The sequence below is a fragment of the Mustela nivalis genome (genome assembly GCF_964662115.1).
Source record: "Mustela nivalis genome assembly, chromosome: 9".
NCBI classification, from domain to species: Eukaryota; Metazoa; Chordata; class Mammalia; order Carnivora; family Mustelidae; genus Mustela; species Mustela nivalis.
The window spans coordinates 92,789,175-92,813,924 of NC_139028.1; the positions used below are offsets into that span (position 1 = coordinate 92,789,175).

The window sequence follows — 24,750 nt, forward strand, 5'->3', positions numbered from 1 at the left end:
TACATTTCGTCCAAAGAAGATGCATGAATGGCCAATAAACATGCAAAAAGGTGCTCAGTGTCACTAGTCATGAGGGAATTGCCACTCAGTGTCACAGTGAGCTGCCACTGCACATTCACTGGATTGGCTCCTGTTAAAAATAGTAATAGTGTGTTGATGGGGATATAGAGGATGAACCCTTGTGCACTGTTGGTGGGAGTGTGAAATGGTGCAGTCACTTGGAAAACAGTACAGCAGTTCCTCAGAAAACTAAGAATAGAATTACCATATGACCCAGCAATTCCTTCTCTGGGTACACACTCAAAAGAATTGAAAGCAGGAACTCACTTTGATAATTGTACAGCCATGGATAGCAAGCAGCCTTATGCACAGAGGCCAGAAGGTGAGAACAACCCATGTGTCCAAAATGTGCTATATACATAGAATGGAATGTTAATGTTACTCAGCTTTGAAAAGGAAGGAAATACTGACAAACATACGATGATGTGGATGAATCTTAAAGAAATTAAAGTAAAATAAGCCAATTACAAAAGAACAATCTTAAAGAAATTAAAGTAAAATAAGCCAATTACAAAAGAACAAATATGATTCCACTTTTATGAGTTACCTAGAGTAGTCAAATTAGTAAAGAGAGTAGAATGCCAGCTGCTTGGTGCAGGGGGGTAGGACAGGAATGGGGAGTTACTGTTTACCAGGTACAGAGTTTCAGTTTGAGAGAATGAAAATTCTGGAGATGGATGATGGCGATGGTTGCACAACAGGGTAATTGTACTTAATGCCACTCAATTGTATGCAAATTGTAAATTTTCTGTAAATTTTACCACACACAAAAAAATGAAGGAGCAGTGTGGTTAGTTCCTTATTGATGTGTTTGATGAGGAGACATGTGAAAAGTTATTAGTTAAAATAGAAGCTCTCTCCTTTTGAATATATACTCTTATTAAAAGAATATTTTGAAATAGTAACTAATTAAATTTGTATGAAAATGTTTGGGTGGTAAAATAAACAAATTAGTATGGATTAGTTTATTTGCCTGTGACTATGGGAATAATTTTAACTTTATTATAAATTTTTATTTTTCTAATTATCAGTAGAATTGTTGATGTTTAGGTATATTTGGTTCAAATTATGAGTGTTTATTGATTTTCTGAATCATCACGTTTTCTTCTTAGGTTCCGTTTAAGTCCAGCTGCCCGTAATATTCTGGAAAAACATGCCCTGGATGCTAGCCAGGGGATAGCCACTGGCCCTCGGGGGATATTCACCAAAGAGTACGTTTGTGCTTTTTGTAATAACCAATTCCATTAGTTATCATGATCATCTTTTTCTGGAAGTATTTAAAGAAGAGCTTATTCAGTGTTAAGATTTAAAAGGACGTACACTGTTCTTTTGTATTTTCAATTGCTTTTGTGAGTGCAGACTTGTATTCTATACAAGACTTATTTCGGAATAATTACAACATTAGTGAAAAATGGTTCTGATTCAGTAACTAAGCCAGATCCTTAGAAATAGTGATAAATGCAGAAAATTATAGAGTACAGAGTGATGAAACTTTATATTTTACGGTTGTTTGAAATAAGATTAAATCACATTTAAATTTTTAAAACCTGGAAATATACTTTTAAAAACAGTTTCATTCTTACCTGTTTGGATTTTAGTCACTTGTATGATCCAAGTGATTTCCATATGTGGTTGGCTCTTTTTGGATTTTTTTTTTAGTTCCACTGTCCATGAGTTTCACCTGATTTGTTCAGTACCACACTCTTAATTATAAATACTTTATAGTAAGGTTTAAAATTTGATAGTTTCCTTGTTCTTTTTCAATAGACCCACTTTTCTTGGTTTATTCTTATTTTATTATCTTCCCAAATGAATTTTAAACAATTCATTTGCCCTGATGGTACAGGGGAATGATGGTGTTTTTATTGGGATTGTATCACATTTTACAATTAACCTGGGGAGGGACTGATGTCTTGATGATCCTGAGTCTTCCTATTCAAGAATACTGATATGTTTTTCTATTTGTTTACATTTTGTTTCTTTTAAGAGTGTATAAGAACAGGGGTGCCTGGGTGGCTCAGTGGGTTAAGGCCTCTACCTTCGGCTCAGGTCATGATCCCAGGGTTCTGGGATCAAGCCCTGCATGGGGCTCTCTGCTCAGCAGGGAGCCTGCTTCCCTTCATCTCTCGCTGCCTGTCTCTCTGCCTACTTGTGATCTCTGTCAGATGAATAAATAAAATCTTAAAAAAAAAAAAAAGAAAGTGTATGCGAGCAGATGGTCCCTGCTCTATTGAAACTTAGTCTAGCGGTGAAGACAAAGATTAATCCTTTAGACATATGATTGATGTAAAATTGCTATAGTGGTGTGTGTTATTTTAGAAAGAGAGAGAGTGTGAGGAGAGGGCAGAGGGAGAAGAAGAGAGAGTCTTAAGCAGACTCTGCACGGAGTGTAGAGCCCAGAGCAATGCTGAGATCGCTGAGACTCTGAGATCATCACCCTGAGATTATGACTTAAGCTGAAACCAAGAGTTGGATGCCTAACCATCTGTACCACCCAGGTGCCTCTCTGTTACATTTCTATTGGTGGTAGTAACTCAAATTGAGTTAACATTTTAAAGCAGTATGCTTATTCCCCATTTACTATTGATAAAAGTGATCAGTAATATCAGATAACATTTCTTAAGTTGAGAAAGGTTATGAAATAAAGTGGCAGTGCTGGACCAAGGGACATTTTTTTTTCCACTAGATTATTTTACTCTTCATTAAGGCATTGATTTAGGGTGCCTACATGGTGGCTCAGTGGGTTAAGTGTTTGCCTTCGGCTCAGGTCATGATCTCGGGGTCCTGAGATGGAATCCATGATTGCATAGTGCTTCCTGCTCAGTGGGGAACCTGCTGCTTCCTCTCCCTCTGCCCCTTACCCCTACTCATACTCATTCTCTGTCTCTTTCAAATAAATAAATAAATAATTTTAAAAGAAAAATAAAACATTGGTTTATTTCAGGGCATTTTTTTTATGGTGAGCAATCCAGGTTTGATTCTTAGGTAGCCTCATTTACCTGTATTACAGCTGTATCGATATATTCATCAGACGTGTATGTGGTTCTCTTAAATGCATACCGTGAGTTCTGCCGTACTACATGCAGCGTAAATCAGCTGTCCTGCCCCATGACTGAAAAGTAGTATCCTAGACTGTGAAGTTTCTTTTTTTTTTTTTTTTTTTTAAGATTTTATTTATTTATTTGACAGACAGAGATCACAAGTAGGCAGAGAGGCAGGCGGAGAGAGAGGAGAAAGGAGGAAGCAGGCTCCTCACTGAGCAGAGAGCCCGATGCGGGGCTCGATCCCAGGACCCTGGGATCATGACCTGAGCTGAAGGCAGAGGCTTTATTCCACTGAGCCACCCAGGTGCCCCAAGACTGTGAAGTTTTAAAGGAGTTAAAAAGTTTCACTTAGCCATAAAATGTTAAAATTAAGTATCTTCATAGCCAGTTAAGCCTAGTTTTTCTCCCACATCCATCCTATTTGTCCCTTGATTTTATTAATCTACCCGTCTGTGTTTTAGTAAGCTTTCCATAAAAATGGGATAAAGCAACTTTTTTTGTAACCAAATAGACTTACCTGTATTTCTGAGGGATAGGACCAAGAGTCTGTATTTAATTCATTAATCATTGATCAAGATTTGGTGAAATCTTTGGTAAAGTAATCATAGTAATCATAGCTGTACCTTGGATTAATTCCATGGATTTGTAGAAGATAACAATGGAGCAGAAAAAACCTTGAGGTTAGGAGATAAATTAATAGGCTTATAAAGTAATTCAGGTGAAAGATAAAAAATGCTTGAATGTAGGTCAAAGAAGTAGAAAGGAGATTATTGACCTAGACAGTGTTGTAAGGACAGAATCCAGAAGCTTTCATAAAGGATCAGATGGGGAGCCTAGACCAGGATAGCAGCAAATCAAGGAATGAATTTGGGATTCTGGTCCGGATAATGAAATTTTGGCTCCATAAGTGCAAGTAAGGGCTTTGGGAAACTGTTCGTCTTGGTGGATTGAGTGATGTGTTACCTCTGAAGCCTGTCATCAGAGCGGACAAGCCCACAGGCATAAGGATCAGTGAGGTGAAGGTTATTTGCAGGCGATATTTTGGGAGTCGAGAGGAGGTTTGATAGGTAGTAGAGCAGTAGTTATAATTGAAATAATCAGGAGGTAAACATTTAGAAGGCAACTTTTCTTGTGTTGGAGGATATCTAGGAGCTGGATAAAAAGTTAAGGTATAATCCGAGAAAAATCTTGAAGTCGGTTATTAGGTGATATTTTAGAAGGCAGTGCAGTGGTGTGACAGCAGAGGAATGAAATAGCCCTTCCTTCCCTTCGCCCTTCTCTTGCCACATGTTTCCTATATATCTATGACGAACAAATAGCGCTTTTTTTTAAAACCTGAATTGAAGTTATAATAGTAATGTAATGTTTATTAAGGAAAACAAAATGGTATTGTCTTGCTGTATACCCAAAGGAAGCACTATTAAAGTAGAGTTATATTTTTAATATTTTTGCCATCTTCCTCCTCCTAACTTCCAGTTTTCTTTCCTGTCCTTATTCTTTAACTCTGCACCAGAAGAGAGTCAGCCTTTGGTCTTCAAAATCTGACACATTACCAAAGATTTCATGAGAAAAGTTGATCCTGAAGGCATGCATTATTTAGGATTTTTGCTTTGTATACTGCTAAAGATGCCTGTGTTTTAAGTTTAATATTAAGGTGGACTTCGGGAAAATACTTTGGCTTGCTGTCACCTACAGAAATACCATCTTCTGATAAGACTGAAAAATTGCAGGCTAAGCTTCCCCCAAAATACCTCAGCACAAATTCTTGAAATTTGGAGGGACGTCTTTGCTCCTTCCACTGTCAACTAAAAATGCAAGCAGAATTAAAAAAATCAGTTCCAACTGCTGTGGAAGTGCCTCTGATCTATTGTGTTTATGAAGTAAACTCAGTGTTAGGGTTGCTATTTTAAATGTTGCAGCAGAGCAAACATATTGCTGAAACATATTGCTGAGAATGTATGTTGCACAAAAGCATACAGACCTGACTTTGCCTTTTATATGATTGTTTTAGGAAAGCTAGTGCAGGTCCACAGTTAGAAACAGAATACATTTAAGATCTTTGCCTGTAACCTAGTATCTTTTGTATATCTATGTCTTAAGTCATAGCTGTAGCTAATGTTTGTGTTTATATCATAGCATGAAAAGCTCTGATAGGTGTGACAGGGAAGTGTGTAGCATGTTTGCAGTGGTGTTTCTTTTTAAAACTAAGTCATAGCACACCCAAATGAATTACTCTCTAAGGATCCTCGGAGAAAAGGTTCTACCCTGAATGAACTACCAGGGTTTCTTCTGCTTTTGTGCAGAAGTATGTGATTTATTTGTTTTCCTCCTAATTTTTACAGCTTTCAGTGCCCACCCAATTCTTCATGTAGACTCCTACTCATTATTTCATGGACAGAAATCATTAAAAGCATTCTCTGCATTATAGAAACTAAATTGTTGGCTGTTACTAAACATGAATGAATATTTATACTTTATGACGTATGTAAGTGTAAAATCAGCAGTGAAAGTTTACTGTGAAGCAGTGGCCAGAATTGATTTCCTGTTTACTTGGTTATGATTATTGACTTCTCCTTACTTTTATTCTTTAGAGCGTTTATACCCAGGAATCTTAATTACTACAAGAATGAAGCCAAATTGCCTATTTCTTGACAAAATAGTAAATAGTAGTTATGCTGTTAGTGAAATAAAAATGTGTCAGTTTAGTGTGAGCAGTCTTTTCTTAAATAGACGTATTCAGACAACTGTTATTTTTGTTTATTTTTAACTCATGCCTGAGAGTAAACTGGTGATCCCCATATAAAGAAATAGGGCGTGGGCGCCTGGGTGGCTCAGTGGGTTAAGCCGTTGCCTTCTGCTCGGGTCATGATCTCAGGGTCCTGGAATTGAGTCCCTCATCGGGTTCTCTGCTCAGCAGGGAGCCTGCTTCCTTCTCTCTCTCTCTCTCTCTGCCTGCCTCTCTGCCTACTTGTGATCTCTCTCTCTCTCTCTCTGTCAAATAAATAAATAAATAAATAATAAGTAAATAAGTAAGAAAGAAAGAAAGAAATAGGGCGGGCTGGGGGAGGGCGCCTCTGTGGCTCAGTGGGTTAAAGCCTCTGCCTTCAGCTCAGGTCATGATCCCAGGGTCCTGGGATCGAGCCCCACATGGGGCTCTCTGCTCAGCAGGGAGCCTGCTTCCCTCCCCTTCTCTCGCTGCCTGCCACTCTGCCTACTTGTGATCTCTGTCAAATAAATAAATAAATCTTAACAAAAAAAAGAAATGGGTGTGTTTGGGGCATGACATTCTTATGCTAAACTTTAATTTGATTTAAAACCCAGATTAGTAATAGGTTTTGTTAGATGTATTTAATTACCTTATATAATGGAAAGAGACTAGTAATGTTAGGCTATGACATGTAAGAGCTCTTAAAAGCTAGATACCTTTTGTTGAAAGCATTTTTTTTCTGAATCAACAGAATATATCAATGCTTATTTTTTATATATCAATGATTATTTTTTAAGGATTTTATTTATTTATTTTATTTTAGAGAGTGCTCAAGCAAGCACGTGGGGAGGTGGCAGAGGGAGAGAATCGTCAGTCAGACTCTCTGCTGAGCGTGGAGCCCAGCATGGGGCTCCATCCTACCACCCTGAGATCATGATCTGAGCCGGAATCAAGAGTTGGTTGCTCAGTTCACTGAGTCACTCAGTCGCCCCTCATTGCTCATTTTTTTGTTTATCTGGCTAGGATTTTAGCTTATGGCATAAATCCCCAGAAATGTTATTGGCAGCCATTTATTTTACATGTAAATATTATCATAATTAACTGGAAAATGGTGCTTTCGGTTGTAAATATGAGTAAATTAAAAATTGACTTCCAAAGTTGTCAAAAGCCTTAACAGTACATAAGGTCATTTCCTCCTAGGCCACGTACCTCCGCCTTGCCCTTATTCTTTGCATTTCCATCACCATGTTGTGGCACCTGCTCCGAGAACCAGCACTGCCTCCAGTTACGCCTGTGCTGATTTTTGTGTCATGGGTTGGAGGCCATGGTCAGGAGATCCTACATTTGGCTTTAGATGAGGTAGATCACATTCTGTTGCTCAATCTCAGACTTAACTGTTAATCTTAGATGTACTGCATTCTATCCCAGTCTGTTCATGTGAGAAAAAAAAATTGATCTGACTCTGCCTTGGTTTATATTTGCATGCTGTGTGCACAAGTATGAGAAAAGTAGAAAATGCACAAGCTCTGGAGTTGGCCACACCTGGGTTTGATGCCAGTCCTGGTTTCATCTTTTAACCCTCTCCTCCTTCTGCACTGCTCTTTCCACACTGGCCTGCCTTCTATTGTTAGAAGCAACTGTATTTTCCCTGTCTAGATACATGCTTTCCTAGGTCTTCTTGTGGCTTCTTCCTTCAAATCATTCCATACAAATACCACATCCTCAGGTCCTGACCATCCATCCTATTTTCAAAGAACCCCTCCTCTCACCTGTCATTCATGTCGTTATTCTGCTTTATTTTCTTCATAATGTGTCATTATCTGTCGTTTGTTTGCCTGATTAATATAGACTGTTCTGCAGAATAGTGTCTTGTTTAAACCCTCTATCCTCCACACCTAGAGTAGAGTAGGTGCTTGAGAAATTCTAACTTATACTTGGAATTTAACCTCTCTGAGCCCACTTAGTCACCAATGGATTGGGAGTAATAATACCTCCCTTACAGGGCTCGTGTAAGATGCATAAGCACAATACAAGCATAAGAGGCTTATTTTCTCACTTTTACTCCCCTTTCAATGCTTATTAGGGATCCAAGATGGTAAAACGTTTAAGAGTTCTTCGTCAATCTGACCCCTCTTGTTAAATGTCAGCTATTAATTTTGAAACAAGTTAGTTCATACTTAGTGTTAATTCCATGTGCCCCTTTTTGGACCAGGTATAAAGCATGGACTCTCCTTCCTAAAAATGGTATGAGTACACGTGGGGGGATTCCTCTAATAATGTGCTCCCAGTTGAAACATGTCTGCCCGGGTCAATTTTCTATTACTGCAAAACAAATTACTACACACATACCAGCTTAAAACAGCACCCGTTTATTATCTAACAATTCTGTAGGTCAGAAATTGCGAACCAGAATGGCTGGGTTCTCAGCTCCTGGTCACAAGGCTGAAATCAAGGTTTTGGCCAGGACTAGGGTCTCATCTATTGGAGTCTTCTTTTAGGCACATGGTTGTTGGTAGAATTCAGTTCTATCAGAACTCAGTCTATCTATCAGAATCCAGTCTTTCACACTCTGGCCCCTGGTTGGCTCTTAGTCAAGGACTGGTGCCAGCTCCTAGAGGCCGCCTTCAGGTCCTTGCCCTGTGCTTATCTTCACAAATGCCCATAGGCTCCTCTAGCGCCAGCGGGAGAATCTCTCTCCCTTCAGGTCTCTTCTAGGAATTCCTGGTTTCTTTTAAAGGGCTTATCTGATATGTCTGATCCCACCGGGGTAATTTTACCTTTTGCTTTTTGGTGAACTTAATGCCATCTGATTGAGAACCTTAATGATGTCTACAAAGTCCATCACCTTTGCCTTGTAATGTAACCTAATCAGGAGCTGATCCATCATACTCGTAAGGGATTATGTGGGCTGTGTACACCCGGTAAAATTCTGTATATACAAGAATATTGGAGCTGTCTGATAAAGTTCTAGAACCTAGGTGAGGTTGGGTGTGCTGAGGTCCAGAGCTGATGACCAAGAAAGAATTCTTGAGACATCTTTGGTGCAAAATGGTGGTTTATTAAAGCACAGGGACAGGACCCGTGGGCAGGAAGAACTCCTGCCCCAGGTTGTGAGAGATGGCAGGTTATGTACCCTGCGGTTGGGGAAAGGTGAGGGGAAGGGAGGTTTCAAAGGAGTTTTCATATGCTAAGGAGGGCCTGCAAGGTGCCAAGATATCAGAGGCCTGAGTCCTTGCCCTTGCAGCTTGGTCAATGTTGTCTTTAGGCCAGCCATTAACATCAAGATAGTTGGGAGATTCTTGGTGGGATGTCACAATCCTGCTATCAGTCATCTTTGTTAGTGAGATTTAGGTTTAGAAGAGATTTAACTATATTTATATTCCCTTCTACCTCAGCCTCCTAAAGTTTTGTTTATGGAGGGGAGGGTAACAGTTAGGGTTTGAGGAACTGAGTTATTTGCCTCTGGAAATTGTGCTATTGATAAGGTAACTTCTTTGTTTGTAGATCTCTAGGACATTTGTAAACCGAGGGAGACTCCTGTCTTGCAGGATTGTGATCTCTGCAAGTTAACTATTTGTTTCTAGTTTATGGCAGTCAGGGGTGCCTGAGGAATGTCACACACATTACCAAGGGAGCGGGTGGAGAGGGGAGCGCAAGGTGCCAGCTTTTGCTTTGTCCTCAGCCAGCCTCCTGCTCCCTCATCATGTCCATCTCAGAATTCTGCCTACCATGTTGCCATAAGATATTAAGTAAAAGGCTTTGTTTAGGGGAGGTTGATTGTCATTTCAAATATGCCCAGCTTGCTAGGTTTTCCCCCTCATAATTCTTTTGATAAACAATAATAATTAAACTGTGTTTGAGAAGGTTAAGGAATGTAATTGGCCTTTAAATTGTGTCACCATGATGTTGTTTTTAGATTATGTAAAACCCTTTAAAATTTTTTTAGATTAAAAACACTTTTAATCTGTAAAATGTTGTTTTTGGAAAGGGTTCTTTTGAATTGTCAAATATTATAATTTTTGTAAAAGCCATTTTGTTTAAGAGAATGTATTACTTCATACCCACTATAACTTAGCATAGATTGAAAGCTTGACACACACACACACACACACACACACACAATAATCTAATTAAATCCCTTTAAAAACCAAAGATACCTTTAATGCAAGTTAAGTCTATTACTAGTTTAGTACCTTTCATTCTGAATGATGCTCTCGGTTAGGTTTATTTCATTAGATGGTGCTGACAACATATTGAGCAATTCAAAATGGTGTGATATCCTGGCTATAAACAAGGCAATCTGCACTAGAAAATCTAATAATTTAGTAAATATCCTAATAAAGTTGTGATAAATTTGATGTTTTCTAAATGCCATGTGAAAGTTATTTGACCAGTATAAAGAACAAGAGTATGGTTTATGAATTGTTCATCTATCAGATGATAGCCCCCCTCAAAAAAAAAAAAAGATTAGTTTCCTTTTTAAAGATACCTACACCAAGTACTTTGATAAATTTGAATGGTTGTTTGGTTTTTGAAAATGTCCAAATATTGTAGTGGGTGAATAATATGAATCAGTAGACCAGATAAGATTTGCTTGCTTAACTCAAGCCATTCATTTTGCATTATTTTGGCCTTGACATCTCTCTAGTTCAGTACCTTCTCTCCACAGCTCATCTCTGCTTTCTAAACACTCTGTTCCTTGTTTCTAATCACGATTCTGTATCTCTTATCTTAAGGGATGCTCTCAAACTGGTCCAGTTGAAAGAAACGGGCAAGATTACTGAATCCAGGCCCACCCCAACCCCTCCAGCCACTCCCACAGTGCCTCCACCCTCACAGGCCACAGCCACGCCACCGCCACCATATCCACGGCCAATGATCCCACCACTGTCAACTCCTGGACAACCTAATGCAGCGGTAATACCATTTGAGTAGACTCAGTTTTTTCCAGATTTCAGTGAGAAAGAAAACAAGAGCCATTACTATCTCTTAACAAGTGATTCTACTAATCCATTTTACTAGTACCTGAAAGTGATAAAGAGGAAATACTCCAGATGTTTTGTTTTTCGCAAACTTGATTTGTTTGTATGTTGTTGACTTCCAAATTCATTGCTATATATGTATGTTCTGTAATTATGATACTTTTCATGTAGCTTTTCTTGGGTGTGGCACTATTAATGGGTAGCTGCCACTAGCCCTCTTCTGTGGCTGTTTGATTCTGACTGAGAGAATGGATAGTCTCACTGTTAAGAGACTGCACTGCTAGACATTCTTTTTCGGATACAGGCAGTGTAACAACCCTTTTTTATTGTCAAAATATTCCATTTTTGCCTCTTTTTACCTCATTCTCTTAGTATATTTCATGTCATTTGCTTCAGAAGAAATGCAGGATAATCAGGTTTGTGGAAAAACTGAATGGGCACTTGGGAACTAAACACACAAATGTATCCTCCTCTTTCTTCTGGGGAAGTATATCCCAGTAAATTTCAGAATAGTTGCAAACAGTATAAATTTCTTGGGAAACAAAATTCTTTAGTGTAAATTCATGATTCATGATAGCACATAGAAAACATTTATGTGTAATCAGATCTTCTATTTTTAAGAAGTAGACTATTCAAATTAAGAACATAAACCTGACTTTGAAATTTTTATGGTATATAGAGAGCATATATTCTGTTTGAACAAGTTCTCTGCCAACCTAAAATGTTTAGTTTTGAAAATCAGGTGTATTTTCAGCTGCGTAGTTATTACTCTGAGGTGATTTTGATCTGGTCCCAGAATGGCGTGAAGGTCAAGGAAGGGATCACATGTGGTTTAAGGTCCATCCTGCTTTTGGTAAAAGCTTCAAGGAACAGAGAAGAAAAGCTGCAGTATAGAGTTATAGGAAGATTTTATTATCTCACCTATACTTTATATTGTGAATTTTTAGGAAATATGATACTCATGTAATTTCTTTTAAAATTAACAAACCAAAGAAGAAATGGTTTGGCAGATTATCCAATATATTGAATTACCTTTTTCTACTGCAGGCCATTTGTAAGTAAGAATTGTCTGTTGCTGTTTGTTGAATTATTGTATGCTTTGAGTTTTATTAAGAAGTGATATTTGTAACAGAAGCTGCTTACAGGCGGTATGAGTGTGTGTCTATCTCTCTGTTTCTGTTTCACACAGACACCCATGGGAGAACTATTCACGACTTGGGAGATTTCTTTTTGATCATCTTAAACATAGTAACATAAGATGACCCATTTATAACTAAAACATGAATTGTACTATTTTCTACAGTTGTGTACTATAAAATTAAAACTCTTTGGATTTCTTATATTCCTCCTTATACTAAGAATTTTTACTTGTACTTTTCCTATAGTAATTGTTAATTATTACCGAAAGCTAAGTCACTGAGACTAGATTTTAGTTATGGAGTTTGTTTTTTCCATTTCCATATTTATGGTTTAATGAACAGATTGCAATTTCTTTGCAGGGCACATTCACTGAAATCCCTGCTAGCAATATTCGAAGAGTTATTGCCAAGAGGTTAACTGAATCTAAGAGTACTGTACCTCATTCATACGCTACTGCTGACTGTGACCTTGGAGCTGTTTTAAAAGCTAGACAAAGTCTGGTCAGAGGTTAGTAAAGTTACATTTACTTAATACAATACACACGAAATCCTTTACTTTATAAAGGTACATTGTATAACTTTTTATTTCAGTATCATCATCTGGGTGTATTTTAGTGCTAGAGAAAAGAATTGGCTCACTTTTCCTATGAGAAACAAACTGGTTCCATAGTACTGAGTAAATCATGCTTTTAGTATGATATCTGAACAAAGCAGTAATTATTAACATTTTAGAAAGTATAAAATCCCAACTGATTGAAGAATGCTTTAGATTTTACATAGATCTTAAGATATTCCTGTGCTTTATACAAGTTTTAATTTTTTATTTCTTCTTCCAAGTGAACTTCCTAGTTATGAAATTTGCAGTGTACCTCCCAGCAGTCAGTTAAAACTAAGGTTGCTGGGAGACATACAAATTTTTTCTTTCTTTCTTTCTTTCCAATCGGTATGGCTTTTATTTCATTTTCTTGGTTTATTGTACTGACTAAGACCTCTGGTACATTAATGAATGTCAACGGTGAAAGCAGACTTTTTGCCTTGTTCTTGATCTTAGGAAAAACATTCATTCTTTAATGTCAGTTATAGGTTTTTGTAGATTCCTTATTTTAGGTTGAGGAAATTTATATTCCTAATTTGCTGAGAATTTTAAGCGTAAGTGAATGTTGAATTTTATCACTTTGTGCATCTTTTGAAATAATCTTTTCCTTTTTCACTCTGTTATTTTGGTCAGTTATATTGGTTAATTTCCAGATGTTGAATTAACCTTGTATTCCCCAAAATCATTAATTTTCTCACCTATTTCTTGATCTCATTTTCTAAACGTTTGCTAAGAATTGGGGCACCCAGGTGTCTTAGTTGGTTCCTGGCTCAGTGGGGAGCCTGCTGCTCCTGCTCCTGCTCCCCCTGCCTGTGCTCACTTTCTCTCTTTCTCTCTGACAAATAAATAAATAAAAATCTTTAAAAAAAAATAAAATTTTGCTGAGATTCATTATATCTGTGTACATGAGAAAAGCTGTAGTTTTCTTAAAGAATTTTTTTTAAGATATATATTTTTTTAAATTTATTTTACAGACACAACAAGAGAGGGAACACAAGCAGGGAGAGTGGGAAAGGGAGAAGCTGGCTTACTGCTGAGCAGGGAGCCTAATGTGGGGCTTGATCCCAGGACTCTGGGATCATGACCAGAGCAGAAGGCAGATGCTTAATGACCAGACCACCCAGGCACCCCGTAAAGATTTTTTTTTTTCCTGTATTTGTTACCAGGTCTCACAGAATGAATTGGGAAATGTTCCCTTCTCTTTTATTTCCTGAAAGAGTTTGGGTAGAATTGGTTTATTTCCTTTTTAACTGCCCAGTAGAATTCACCATTGAAGCTCTCTAGGCCAGTGATTTTGTGGGGAGATTTTTAAATATGAATTTTTAAAAATAGGTGTAAGTTATCTGTTTCTTCTTGAATGAGCTTTAGTAGTTTTTGTCTTCTAAGGAATTTGTTTATGTTATCTAAGTAATGAAATTTACAGTAGTCCCCACTCATCTGCAGGGAGTACAGTCCAGGACCCCCAGTGGAGGCCTGCAACCCCTGATGGTACAAACCCTGTATATACTCTGGTTCCTCCTCTGTTTACATACTTAAAAGCTAGACACAGTGAGAAATTAACAACAATAATAAAATAGAACAATTTTAATGATAATGCTGTAATAAAAGTTAAGTCAGTGCGGTCTCTCCGTCTCTAAATACTGTATTGTACTCACTGTTTTCATGATTCTGTGAGATTACGTGCCCATGTGATGAGATCACATGAAGTAAATGTCGTAGGCATTGTGACATAGCATTAGGCTACTGCTGGCCATCTGGTGGTAAGTCAGGAGGATCATCTGCTTCTGGGCTGCTGTTGACCATGGATGACTGAAACTGTGGAAAGCAGAACCATGAATAAGGGGGTATGCAGTATTGGCATAAAGCTGTTCATAACAGTACCTTATTATACTTCTAATGTCTATATAATCTGAAGTAAGGCCCTCGTTTTCAATGTTAGTAATTTGTGTCTTCTTACTTTCTTGATCAATCTGGCTGAAGATTGCTCAGTTTTATTGATCTCTTCAAATAATCTGCATTTGATTTCATTAACTTTCTCTATTTTTATAATTTTCTTCTCATTGATTTCTGCTCTTAACCTTTATTACTTTTTTCTGTTTGCTTTCGGTTTAATTTGCTCTTTTGTTTTCTGGTTTCTTAAGGGGAAAGCTGAGATCAATATAATATAATAAACCTTATTCCTAACATAAGCATATAAGGCTTTCAGGGTCCCTCTTGGCAGTACTTTAGATGAACGCCACAAAATTTGATGTGTTTTATTTTTCTTTTCATTCAGTTCAAGATGTTTGCCATTTTTCCTTGAGATATCTTTTTTGATCCATGAGTCATTTAGAGGTGTAAGTATAGTTTCCAAATATTTGGGGACTTTTCAGCCTTTCTTTTATGATTTCTTGCTTAGCTACATTTTGCTTAGAGAGCACTGTATTTATGATTGAAATATTTTTAAATTTTTTGAGATTTTATAATCGTAATATGGTCTATCTTGATGAATGTTTCATGTGTAGTCGAAAAGAATGTGTTCTACTTTTTATTTTTAAGATTATTTATTTATTTGTTTATTTGAGAGAGAGAAAACAGAGCAAATCAGGAAAGAACATGAGTCAGGGAGAAGGGCAGAAGGAGAGCAAGAAGCGGACTCCCTGGAGCAGGGAGCTCTATTCGGGGCTCAAACCCAGAACCCTGGGATCCCAACCTAAGCCAAAGGCAGATGCTTAACCAACTGAGCCACCTAGGCGCCCCTCTACCTTTTTTTTTTTTTTTTTAAAGATTTTATTTATTTTGAGAGAGAGAATGGACAAGCAGGGAGACAGGGAAAGGGAGAGAGAGCAAGAAAGAGAAAGAATCTGAAGCAGGCTGTGCACTGAGTGCAAAGCCCAACGTGGAGTTTGAACTCATGACCCTGAGATCATGACCGGCGCTGAAATTGAGTCAGTGCCTAACCTCCTGAGTCACCCAGGAGCCCCTGAAAAGAAAGTGTGTTCTACTTTTCAGGAGTGTTTTTTGAATGTCAGGTGAAGTTGGCTGGTAGTAGTGTTCATGTCTTTTATGTCCTTACTGACTTCCTATCTGTTCTATCAATTCTTAGAAGAGTGTTGAAACCTCCAGTGGATTTGTCTAATTCCCCTGTGAGCACTGTCAGTTTTTACATCATTTGGAGATCTGTTTGGAGGCACATCACACCATTAGGGTTTTGTTGTGTTCCTGATGAATAGATCTGTCATGGAATATCCCTGTCCACTCCTGGGGTAATCTTTTTTTACCCCAAAGCCTTTCTTATCTGGTTTTGCTACAATTACTCCAATTTTCTTTGCTTAATGTTTTTAATATCTAACATCTTTTTACTCCTAACTTATCTGTGTCTTTATATTTAAATTGACTCCTTGCAGATAACACATTATTTTTGTTTGTTTTTTGTCTAATCCTGTACTGTCTTTTAATTAAATATTTAGACCATTCTCATTTAATAATTTCATCCTTTCTTTCGCTTTGTACTATTGTCCTTTGTACCATTTGTTCTTTGTCTTTATTTGTCCCATCTCTTCCAATTTTTTCCTATTTTCTTGCCTTTTTTTAGATTGGTTATTTTTTAATTTTGATTCCACTTTAATTCTATCTTACTTTCTCTCTTTCTCTTGTGGTGGTTTCCTTAAGGTTTACAATATAATTCTTTAACTCATCATGATTTACCTTCACATTTTTATCACATCCCTTCATGTATAATGTAAGAACTTTACAACAGGACATTACATTTTCCTCCTTCTGCCCTTCGTATTCTTATTATCATGTTTTATTTCTGCCTATGGTGTAAGCACCAGCATATATGTTTGATTTTTTTTTTTTCTTTAGCAAATTAGCTGTGTTTTAAAGAATTTTAAAAATGAGGGACACCTGGGTGGCTCAGTAGGTTGAGCATCTGACTCTTGATTTCAGCTCAGGTCATGATCTCAGTGTCTTGAGATCAAGCCCCAGGTTCAGCTGTATACTGAGCAGGGAGTCTGCTTGGAATTCTCTCTTCTCCCTCTGCCCTTCCCCCCTGGCTTGTGCACTTGCTTGCCCGTGCTCGCTCTCTCTCAAAAACAAACTGCGTTTATCCAGTTTGGGTTTCTCTCAGCTTCTTGGATTTTTGATGTATTCTCTTTCATTAATTTCGGAAAACTCCGAGCCATTAGTTTTTACAGTATGTTCTGCTCCATGTGTTTTCTTTTTGGAACTCTTGATTATAAATGTTCAACTGTTTGAATTGTCCAAAGCTCTTAGATTCCCTGTTCTTTTTTTTGTTCATCCTTTTTTTTCCTTTGTGTTTCTGTTTGAATAATATTCATTGACCTAATTTCAATGTCACTGACTCTTTTCTCAGCTATGTTTAGTCAGTGAAGCCTAACGAAAAATGATTTATCTTTAATTGCGTATTTTTTCCTCCTAACTGTCCATTTGAATGTTTTTTAGAGTTTCCATCTCTGCTGATATCCCCATCTGTTCATGGACATTGTTCCATGCTTTGTCCCATACTCCCGCACTCTGACATGTGTTTATCCTTCTTCAGAGGGGAATCATCACCCTTGATTTTCAGTCACTTGTTGGTCTTGTAACCTCGACTCCCTAACAGACTCAAAAGAAGTTTCGATTTTGTAACTTCTCCTGCTTTTTCCCCCTACTCTATTAGGGTGGGAAAAACATTCTCTTGTGGCTTTCTACATCTTAAGTAACAACAGGACTGATATTTCAATTTAAATACAGACTTTGAAGAATTCATATGAAGACAGCCTGAGAGATTTTAAAAGTTAAAGGAAATGAATGGAAAGCTTGCCTCACAGAAAATTAACAATATTCAAAAAGTTTATCCTAAAACTCCCCTTACAAGCTTTAAGCATACTTGCTTAGTCATGGTATAGAGATCGTTAAGGGAATAATTTTTCTGGTTTCTTCCTTTCATGAGGCAGGAAACAGTACTATTTCAATGGAGAGATGGATTAATTTAGTATCTTTTCATGGTTCAAGTTTGGTATGTCCTTGCAGCTAGGAAGTTTCTAGGGGGTCTCCGAAGAGCCCACGTTATTTGTCTCCAATCTTCTTTCTTATATAGTTATGTAACATTAGATAAGTATGTTTACAATATTTTGTAATGATTTGCAAATGAAAATATTTAATATTCCCTTAGAAACTACTTCCTATTCTTCTCAATCATGTCACCAACAGTCTCCTTACTATTTGGAAATTTCCATAATAAAGAGTTGACAGTAAAAGATCTTGAAAAAAAATCTCCTTTGTACTCTTTTGATTTCCAATGCCTGTTAGAAATGTTATGTGAGAAATTGAACATATAAGTCAAGCTTCTGATGCATCATGATAAGAGGTAGCATTTGGAGGAATCATCAGCATATGGATGGTATCAAAACCTTGGAACAGAAGGTTCTTGCTTGGGAAGATGCCACCATTAAGAGGAAGGGACAGAAAATGAGTGAGTGGTAGAGAGAAAGAAAACCCAGGAGGGTACCGTGACATAGAAGACAGTAAGAAAAAGTGTTCGACAATGAAGAAAGTGATCAGCTCCAAAGTAGAAAATGTTGGATATGATGAGGGCAGAGAATTTAGGTGAGCATGGGGACTCCAGCAGTATATAGGGAATCATTAGCTGGGGGGTGGTTTGGGAAGTCTTCACTGTAGATACCTATAGATATAAAGTACGAGGGAGGGTGAGGGAGACACAAGAGGTAGGCATAATGAGGTCATAAAATATGTCCACATATTTGAATTTATGCAGGCCATGTCTTTTATATGTTATCATTAAAATTCTGTAAGCTCTGGGAAACTACTTATATTTCTACTCCTAAAAGGGTTTTAAACAAGCAAACAAAAATATTTATATCTCTGGAAATCTGAATTAAAAGAGCTATGAATTAGATGAGCAGGTGGTGGTTACCATGACTGTTTGGCAGTATTTGGGTTTATGGTAATTCATCTAATGTCTTTCTGAAATCCCCAGCATGCCTTTGTAATGAGCTATTGTTCATGTAAAATTCCATGATACTATAGTAACAGGATTTGTGTATCTTGCCACATACCATTGACTAATCTTGATCTTAAAAATTCTTTTTCTAGAAGCTTTTGCAATAGAAAATCAAGTGTAGTTTACATTTTTCAACACTTTCCTACCCATTGGGAAAAGCAAAAGTGTATATCAGATGCTTTCATTATGATCAGCTCTGTGGGAAGGGAGGGTAGCTTAGCTTTATCTTGAAATAATTATGTATACTGGGAGGAAATTGATTCAGATGGAATCACCATACAACTAGACAGAAAACCTCGTCTTGTTCATTGCACTAGGATCTGTGCCAGCATTGCTTCATCTTTGGCTTTTGCTATATATCCTGTTTTGTTAAGTGAAAAAACAGCTTGGTGGTCTTAAATTTTTTTGGTACACACTTCATTAGTAAAAAATCTCTCTCTCTCTAGATTCAGGTAGATACATAGATAGGTACAGATATCTTTAAAATGACTGTAATGTTACCACTGTTCTACTATAATCAGTGTATCATAAAACATATGCAGAATGAAGACATTTGGAAAGGGTGAGAGACAGTTGAATCACGGTAGAGACCATTTGTGTTTTTAGAGACATAGAAGTGGTTCTTTTCTTTCTAACTGGTTATAATGTGTCAAGTTCTTGAGTATATCTGAGTAGTTTAAAAGACTTGTAATTCAGAAGTAATCTTTTACATTTATGGTCAATATTACTTCTACAGAATCTCATAAAAGTTTTTCTAATCGGGACTTTTTTTTTAAAGATTCTATTTATTTATTTGACAGAAATACAGCAGGAGAGAGAACACAAGCTGGGGGAGTGGGAGAGGGAGAAGCAGGCTTCCCGTTGAATAGGGATCCCAATGTGGGGCTCGATCCCAGGACCCTGAGATCATGACCTGAGTGGAAAGCAGACACTTAACAACTGAGCCACACAGGCACCCCTAATGAGGGGGCTCTTAACTGACTAAGCAAACAAAAACCTACAATATTTTTCACTATAATTCGTTAATGAACAAGTTGGAAATCATAATGGCCATTGTTAAAGTTTCATTATGAATGCTAATTTTGATATGCTTGTTTTTCTTTCAGATGACATTAAAGTATCAGTGAATGATTTTATCATCAAGGCAGCAGCCATTACCCTTAAAGTAAGTAGCAGACCCTAAATCATTTTGGCTTATACAATGGTCTCATGTCTTGGGATTTTTATATGATAAATAGAACTGTCATTTTTAAGTCACGAAAATTAAGTAATTTCATTGCTAAAAATATTATACCATTTAATCTCACTCCCTCAGTTTTATACACGAAACTAAGAATCAAGGGGGCTATAACTAATTATAGTTTATTCAGCAAATACTAACTGATCCCCTGTTGCGTGCTGAGTACATTATAGGCATTTAGAGAAACGGTAGTGAACGAAGGTGGACATGTTCTCTGCTCTCCTGGAGCTTATAGTATAGTTGGGAGAGACCAGTAGTTGTCAGATAGTGAAAGTGTAGTGGAGGAGGATAAAGCAACCCTGCTGCAGAGTAAGTCAGGGTGTCATGGTGCACACAGTTAGGCAAGATAGGCCTCTCTGTCACAGTGGTAACTGAGTCAAGGCCTGGAAGAGAGAGCTATCAGAAGAGTGTGCCAGGCGGAGGGAACTGCCCACGGAGGCTGGGGGGAGGGGCCACTGCCTTTCAGACCTGGTGGCCAGCAGGGGATACTGTTTCTGGAGGAGAGGAGGTAGCTGAAGGGATTAAACAGAAGAAAGAGGGAGGAGTTGTGCTGCCAGAAGCTGGTAAAGCCTTGGCGGCCATGGTAAGGTCTAGGGATTTTATTATGAAGGAGAGGGGAGGAGCCTTTGGAGGGTTTTGAGAAAGGATTGACATCCTACTTAAACTTGGAAAAGAAAAAGGAGGGACTATTCTGGTGGTTTGTGGAACACAGCCTGCAGGGAGGCCAGGGGGCAGCAGTGCGCTCCCCTGGGAGGCCATGGATGGGACAGTGGTTTGGGCTAAGACAGCAGCTAGTGGTGAAGCTGGAGTGAAGGCAGGATTTAGGATACATTTCAGAGGTAGAGCCAAAAAGATTTGCTGATGGGTTGGCTGTGGGGTGTGAGAGAAAGGACCAGGACTTTGGCCCAAGCAGTGGGAGGGATGGAGTCCCGCATGCTGACGTGGGGAAAGTGGCAGAGGAGCAGGAGGCTAGAGTTGGACTTGGATCTGGAACCTGGGCTTCTTGCTTTCTTGCTCTTCTCCATTTTCTGTCCTTTCTCTCTATGACTAGGCTATTTTTCTGGTTCACTGTGTGTTAGGTGCTATATTTAATATATATATTTATAAGGAATTTATTATTTCTTGAACAGTGCAATAATAGAGAATTTTAAAGTCCTGCATTTTCTTAGCCTTTCATATCTAAGTGTTCATATGGCTTTTGTCTTTTGAGCAAATAATATTTTGAATTATATTAGTGATTTTCTAATTATGAATCATTCTTGTCCTCCCTATGTGAATCTCTAGTGGTTATTACATTTCATTTCATAATTTTGTATCAGGAGCTGTAAGTAATTATAATTTATATTTTGTGCTTTTCTTTTTTAAAATCAATGTCTTCTTAAAGTGAATTTGGGTACTTCCTCCCTTCCGTTTGTTGTGCCCAAATTTTGAGACCCCCCAAAGACAACCACCAGAGTCCAGAGTCAAAGCCAAACAGCAAGGGTCGTTTATTACGAGTTCGAACCCGGACCTCCGCGCACTCCTTGCCGGTGATGCTAAGAGGTCCCGAGCTCAGGATCACAACACTTTTTATACACTATTTTTGGGGAGGCGGGGACTTAGCATACATCATAGTATCTTGTAACAAATCACCACATACCGCGGGAAAATCAAAAAGGAACTCTATAATATGACTGGCGCGCTACAGAGCGGGAAAAGCCTGGGAACGGATTATTGGTTAGGGCAAAGGGCTCTTCAAACAAAGGGTCATTCTTCAAACTGCTGAGTTGGCGCCACTAGGGTATGTGTCACCTCAGGATTGACCAGGGTCTTCCTGTCAAGACGCGGGGCACCAGATGGTTGTTATCTCTCGGCCCAGAGCCGGATGGGGGGGTCCGGGAGCAGTCATTCTGTTACGTCCAATTCCGGGTGGGGGTTTCTCGGGCGTCAGATGGCTGTTATCTCTTGGCCCAGAGCCGGGGGCGGGGTCCGGGGGCAGCCATTCTGTCAGGTTCAATTCTGGGAGGGGGATGTGTGGTTACAGAGTGTCTATAGAAAGTCTGCTGGTATTTTTCCATCTTTTCATGGGTTAGCAAGCGAAAGTACAGAAGCAGAAATAGCGGTAATGGTTATAATTTAGGCATCTCACCTTTCTCTGTGCATATTTCAGTATTATAACGGTTTTTATTTCTTGAAGCTTCATAGAATCCACCAGTAAAAATATCTGAAGCCTAGTTCTGTTTTGAGGAGGGAGCTTTGACAACTGCCTCATTTTTCCCCATAATTATTGAGCGTTTAATTTTCAGCTTTTTCTTGAATCAATTTTGGAAACATATATTCCCAGAAAAATCACTCATTTCATCTGGATTCCCAAAAACTTGCTAGCCCAGAGTCATTTAAATTTGCTTCATACAATATTTTAATATAATAATCCTCAACACTCACATTGTTCTCAATTCTGTCTTGCTCTTATTATTACGCATTTGTGGTCTCAGTTCATTTGTATTATTGCCTTATGTATTCCTTCCATTATTTCCTTCTGCTTTAGATCGGAATTATTTTAGACTTTGGTTGAAAATACTTTGTTAGGAAATGGGAATGTGTAATTATTATAATTTTGAATATGAAAAAGAGGTTTTAAGAGTATGAATGTTCCTCTGACCACAACTGAGGCCAGATCCCGTGGGTTTTTGTTGCATAGCTCTGAAATTACATTTATTTGCCAGATATTCCTCACTTGGGAGGGTTTTTTTTTTCTTCTTTTACTTTAGTGCTCTCCATGAAGAACTTAAAATCTTCTCGGGGTTTGGGACTTCACTGTTTATTATTTTGACATAAATGAGCTTTGCATACTTTGAATGAACCAGCTGAGCCTTGAGAGATGGAGAACTCCGTGCACAGAGCAGCTGAAAGCAGTGCTGTGGAGGAGGGCCTGGGTGGCTCAGTTGGCTGAGCATCAAGACTCTTGATTTTGGCTCCAATCATGACCTCACGATGTGAGATTGAGCCCGACATACAGGGCATGGAGCCAACTTAAGAGTCTCTCCCTCTGCCTTCACCCCCGCCCAGGACTCGAGTGTGTGCTCTCCCAAAAAAAAAAGAAAAAAAATGCAGTGAGAGCGAGCATAGCAGGATGATGAGAAGCTGGAGTACAGTGGGGAATGCATCTCCAGGGAGTGGTCAGTGTACAGTTAGGTGGGCTATTACTAAAGCAAAGAATTTTTGAGAAGAGAAATTAGTTTGTGCTTTCTGCTTTTCACCATCATTTTTTCTACAATATTTGTACAGTACATACCAGGCGTTTACTGATTTCTTCTGCTCTTTTCATCCTCTGTGTAGTTTTGTGTATGTTCAGTACAAGCATGCTCATACATTTATCTTATGTTCATGAAGCCTAGGAAGTCTTTCTTCAAGAGGGAAGTCACTTATTAAAGGCCGGATGGATCTCCCAGGGCTATACTAGAAACTTGGGCTTTCTACCTTCCCAGTGGAAATAATGTGGTTGAATTGTTACCCTGTTCCCTCCCTCTTCTCCTCAAGGCCATCTCGGTCAGCATAAGAGACAGGAAGTATAACAAACGTCGAATGCTTTTTAGCAATCAGGTTGAACAAAGGGAGACCTTTTTTTAACCATTATTTATTGTAAGAGATCAAAACACGTACATTAGCGTTTCCTCAACCTTGCTTCAAAAAACATGGTATGCCTATTCTTCCCAAACATAGAAGCCATTTAACACAGAGATCCGAACCATTGTTTCAAACCAAATCTTCATTTATTTGCTTCTGTCTACCTATGCTCACTTTCAAAAATGCATAATAATGCTATTTCTCTGTAACCACCTTGGTCTAAAGCTGCTTTTTAAAACAAACAAATAAATCTGCTTCTTTAGAATGACATGTTTTTTCTGTTTGTTCCCTAGCAAATGCCAGATGTTAATGTAAGCTGGGATGGAGAGGGCCCAAAGCAGTTGCCCTTTATTGATATTTCAGTGGCTGTGGCAACAGATAAAGGTTTAATTACACCAATCATAAAAGATGCTGCTGCTAAGGGTATACAGGAGATTGCTGACTCTGTAAAGGTATGTCTTAAGAAATATTATGCTTTTGGAATGTTAGTATTTACTTTCTGGTTAAGTTGTGGCATCATCTAGTCACACTGTGATGTATTTCCAAATGATCATCAGTCATATATGAAGGTTTTTTAAGTTTTAACCTAGGTATGACCCACTTTAAGAACATTTAACCATCGGGGCACCTGGGTAGCTCAGTGGGTTAAAGCCTCTGCCTTCAGCTCAGGTCATGATTCCTTGGTCCTGGGATCGAGCCCCGCATCGGGCTCTCTGCTTGGCGGGGAGCCTGCTTCCTTCTCTCTCTCTCTGCCTGCCTCTCTGCCTACTTGTGATCTCTGTCTGTCAAATAAATAAATAAAATCTTAAAAAAAAAAAAAAGAAGAACATTTAACCATCAAGAGTTCAGAAAAAAACATACTGATAAATAAGGATCAACTGTATTCAAGTTATAGGTGAATGCTTTATTTCCCAAAGTCTAGAATTCAACTCTAACAAGGATATTTTAGATGGTTTTAAAGTTAAAGCTGAAACCATATTCCTATGAAAGTAGTAATGGAGAGACCTCACTATTCACAGCTTTTTATTCTTCAAATTTGATTTCATTCATTTCCTCTCTAGAATTGAGACCACTAAAGTACTTAATATTATAGAAGCAAAAGTATGGAGTTTTTCCCAAGTTTCTTTAAAAGCAGTTTTTATAGCTCCCAATATGGAGGAGTCCAATTTCCCCCAAAATATTCCATTGAATTGGCAGGAACCAGACAGTAGGTCAGCTCTGACAAACACTATAATTTCCAAAGGTACTTTTTTGACAGAAGTATCAGCTCTTATAGTGTTAGAACTGAAAATTTCAGATTCATTTAGATAAGTGATTCTTTTCTCTTTCATTTACCAAAGACCAGTTGTATATATAATAGATGAAAAGTT

General features: G+C 38.1%; 1 protein-coding gene across 2 annotated transcripts in view; it reads left to right on the top strand.

The window, feature by feature from the left end:
• PDHX (pyruvate dehydrogenase complex component X) overlaps positions 1-24,750 on the top strand; it is a 69,518-nt gene that overhangs the window by 37,742 nt on the left and 7,026 nt on the right. For both annotated transcript variants that reach the window (XM_082748947.1, XM_082748946.1), the window contains exons 5-9: positions 1,173-1,271; positions 10,548-10,728; positions 12,293-12,440; positions 19,641-19,699; positions 23,674-23,832. In XM_082748947.1, coding sequence (XP_082605073.1) covers positions 1,173-1,271; positions 10,548-10,728; positions 12,293-12,440; positions 19,641-19,699; positions 23,674-23,832 — 646 coding nt within the window. The remainder of the gene's footprint in view (positions 1-1,172; positions 1,272-10,547; positions 10,729-12,292; positions 12,441-19,640; positions 19,700-23,673; positions 23,833-24,750) is intronic.